Genomic DNA, 3077 nt, shown 5'->3' on the forward strand with positions numbered 1-3077 from the left:
TCTCATCACTCATGCATACTTAATTGTCATGGTCGGATGGTCCTCAATTGCTAAGACTTAATGCGACAGTGATATCCCTCTATATCTCTCTTTACGTAACCAGCGCAAGTGTATCTCCCTTACAAAACTTCCATACACTTAAAAATCAATGACCTATCTGTAAACAGGGGTCATTAACGAGCAATTCTTGTTGAACGTATATGTCGGTCCCCTCATCGTGAGAGAGCTTCTGTATAGGGCTACCCCATGGAAGACGGTGGACTGGCCTACCAGCCCCTTGATGATCGCTGCACCGTTGGAGATGTAGTCTTTTTTTTTTTTTTGGTCAATTAGATGTGCCATAACTTGAACAGAAAGGGAGGACGCTTTCTGTTCAATTAGAATCTGTTTTCACTGCCTTCACCCTCTTTAGTAGAGAAGAGGTTGATTTGTGATTTGTGAGAGAGAAAGAGAGAGAGAGAGAGAGAGACATCTGAATTGGCCATGTTCCTTTGCTGACTAAATACGCTTTTCTCTTTTCCTATCTTAAACCAACGGCTGAGAGAGTTCACTATTAAAGTACACATATTGTAATTATGCATTTTACGTACGAACTTTTTTAGGTCCGTGGCTTTGCATGGTGTGTTTCCAACATTAATCATCATGCGCAGGAAGATTATGTACCTTTTTCAAACAAAACAAAAAAAGTACTTATCAAACAAAAAGTCTGATGAAAGTATACATAATTTTACTTAATACATGTGATTTGCGAATGTATATCTACTTAGTTACGGAGGGGAATTTGTGTTAACAGGTCGTATTCGTATCAAAAATTGTTCACCTCCACCTACACTTGATTTAGGTTGAGTTTTAAAGTTAAATATAGGAATCAAATGAAAGTAAGAAAAGTGTTTGAGGCATGTTTGAATCATGAAAGCAAGAAAACAGGTAAGTGTGTGACCATAATCTGAAGATAAAAAAGTAGGGTGGAAAGCTGCAGAGGTAGCAGTAACATACACATGGGTTTCTGCAACAATTTTAGTTTGCTATGTGCGCGAGAGAGAGAGAGAGAGAGAGAGAGAGAGAGAGAGAGAGAGGGAGACTGTTGTTTTATCTGTCATGCAGTACACGGAATCACCAGACCAGGTTGCCCAACAATAAGAAAAGGCCAAACATCCACAAGACTGTACTGAATAGTACTTATTATCGGTCCGTGATTTTAGGTAGAGAGAGAGAGAGAGATGGAATTAGGACTAAATACTACTTAAAACTATGTGAATCGTGAAGATTTTTGTTGTCAAAAGTCATTACATATAACAAGAAGTCATTAACTAATAAGTGATTTGGTCAAAGATCAATCAAGAAGTCATTAGAGCTTTTCAACTAAACTTTCAAATTTAGATATCCCTTTATCCAAAAAAATGCAAATATTTTCATGAAGAAAGAGAGAGAGAGAGAGAGAGAGAGAGAGAGGGTCCATGTTGTCATTTGGAGGGCCAACATACAAGAGAAAACCCAATGGGTTTGGCTCCCACCAATGTCCTTGCTCACATACACACACATACCCCAAAACACCCGTGGTATGTCCTTTCCTCCCCACACACCACATGACCCTCCCCAGTCTCTCTCTCTCCCTCTCTCTCTGAACCCTCTTCATAAATACCCCCCTTACCCTTCACTCACTTCACCACCAACACCTCTCTCTCTCTCTCTCTCTCTCTCGCTCTCACTCCACTCTCTCTTATCTTTCCTTCACCCCAAAACCAACCCCAACAAAAACAGAAGAAAAAGAAAAGAAAGAGGAAAGATGGGCATCAGAAAATCAAACAAACTGGCTCAAACCGCAGTGCTCAAGCAAATCCTGAAAAGGTGCTCAAGCTTGGGGAAGAAACATGGATATGATGAAGATGGCCTTCCCCTGGATGTCCCAAAAGGTCATTTCCCAGTTTATGTTGGAGAGAACAGAACAAGGTACATTGTTCCCATCTCCTTCTTGACACATCCTCAGTTCCAGTGCCTCCTCCGCCAAGCCGAAGAGGAATTTGGTTTCGATCACGACATGGGCCTCACAATCCCTTGTGAAGAAGTCGTTTTTCGCTCCCTAACTTCAATGCTCAGATGAAAAGTTTCAAGTTTTTGAAGGTCAAGAGCTTTGTGGGATTTTCATGGAGAAAAAGATGGCCCAAGATGAAGCACCACAGAGAGCTTCTCTTTTTTTAACATCTTTTTTTCTTCATTTATCTTATCCATCAATCTTGACTTCAATTTGTTGGGTGTTTTTTTTTTAAATTCTTTTTGGGGTTGGAAATTTGGGAGTGGTGGTTTTCTTTCTTCGAATTGAACTCTTTTGAGATGTTTGATTCTTGACTCTAACTTGAAACCCAAGAACATAAGATGGGTTTGGTTAAATTTTGTATAAATTTTAGTTTGAGATCCATTTTGTTCACAGAGGTGGCTTGTTAAATGTACCCTGTGACAGAAATATTAGTACTGTTTTTAAGGAATTAATGTCAGATTAATTGCTTCTTTGCCTTATACCAAATATATATATATATATATATATCTCATACAAATTGAAGAACATGAAATTGAGATCTGTGCATGGCTTGAAGCAGCAGCTAGTACTAGTAGCTTAGGCCTACGTGAAATAAAATCTGGGAGTCAAATCACAATCAGGAGCATGTTAGCTATAAAAAAAAGTGTAACCAAAAGCATGTTAAAAAAGCAGCTTGTCAGAGAATGTGGGGTACATTGGCATATGGTACGGATTATATCGATCAGGGTTTCTTCATTATTGTATGTACTGCTTGCTGATAAGAAATGTTGGTACTCAAAATAATTACAAACTGGAAAAATTAGTCAAATATCACATGAACTCTAGCCTTTGTTGGAATTTTCCATCTGCAAAAATAAAAATAAAAAAACACATACATCAGTTTCTCATCTCAATTAAAGTTTTGTTGCAATATCGTGCCACTTAGAGTCGATTTCCGTCTATTTTTTTTGTGAAAAAAGATGTGCGCAGTTCACTCACGACTCTTTTGAAGGATGTTTTGATGTCCAAAATATCAATTAATGCACCATTTTGAAGGATCACA

General features: G+C 38.4%; 1 protein-coding gene across 1 annotated transcript; it reads left to right on the forward strand.

Moving 5' to 3' along the window:
• Positions 1–1541: 1541 nt before the first annotated feature.
• On the forward strand, positions 1542–2507 carry LOC110760591 (protein SMALL AUXIN UP-REGULATED RNA 12). Its single transcript, XM_021962893.2, has one exon. The coding sequence runs from the start codon at positions 1562–1564 to the stop codon at positions 2099–2101; it is 540 nt and encodes a 179-aa protein (XP_021818585.2). The 5' UTR covers positions 1542–1561; the 3' UTR covers positions 2102–2507.
• Positions 2508–3077: the final 570 nt, after the last annotated feature.

The sequence above is a fragment of the Prunus avium genome, chromosome 8, assembly GCF_965620075.1.
Source record: "Prunus avium chromosome 8, drPruAviu1.hap1.1, whole genome shotgun sequence".
NCBI classification, from domain to species: domain Eukaryota; kingdom Viridiplantae; phylum Streptophyta; class Magnoliopsida; order Rosales; family Rosaceae; genus Prunus; species Prunus avium.

Excerpts from the sequence above, each read along its gene's own strand:
- LOC110760591 (XM_021962893.2), top strand. The coding sequence starts at position 1,562 with ATGTCCTTTCCTCCCCACACACCACATGACCCTCCCCAGTCTCTCTCT.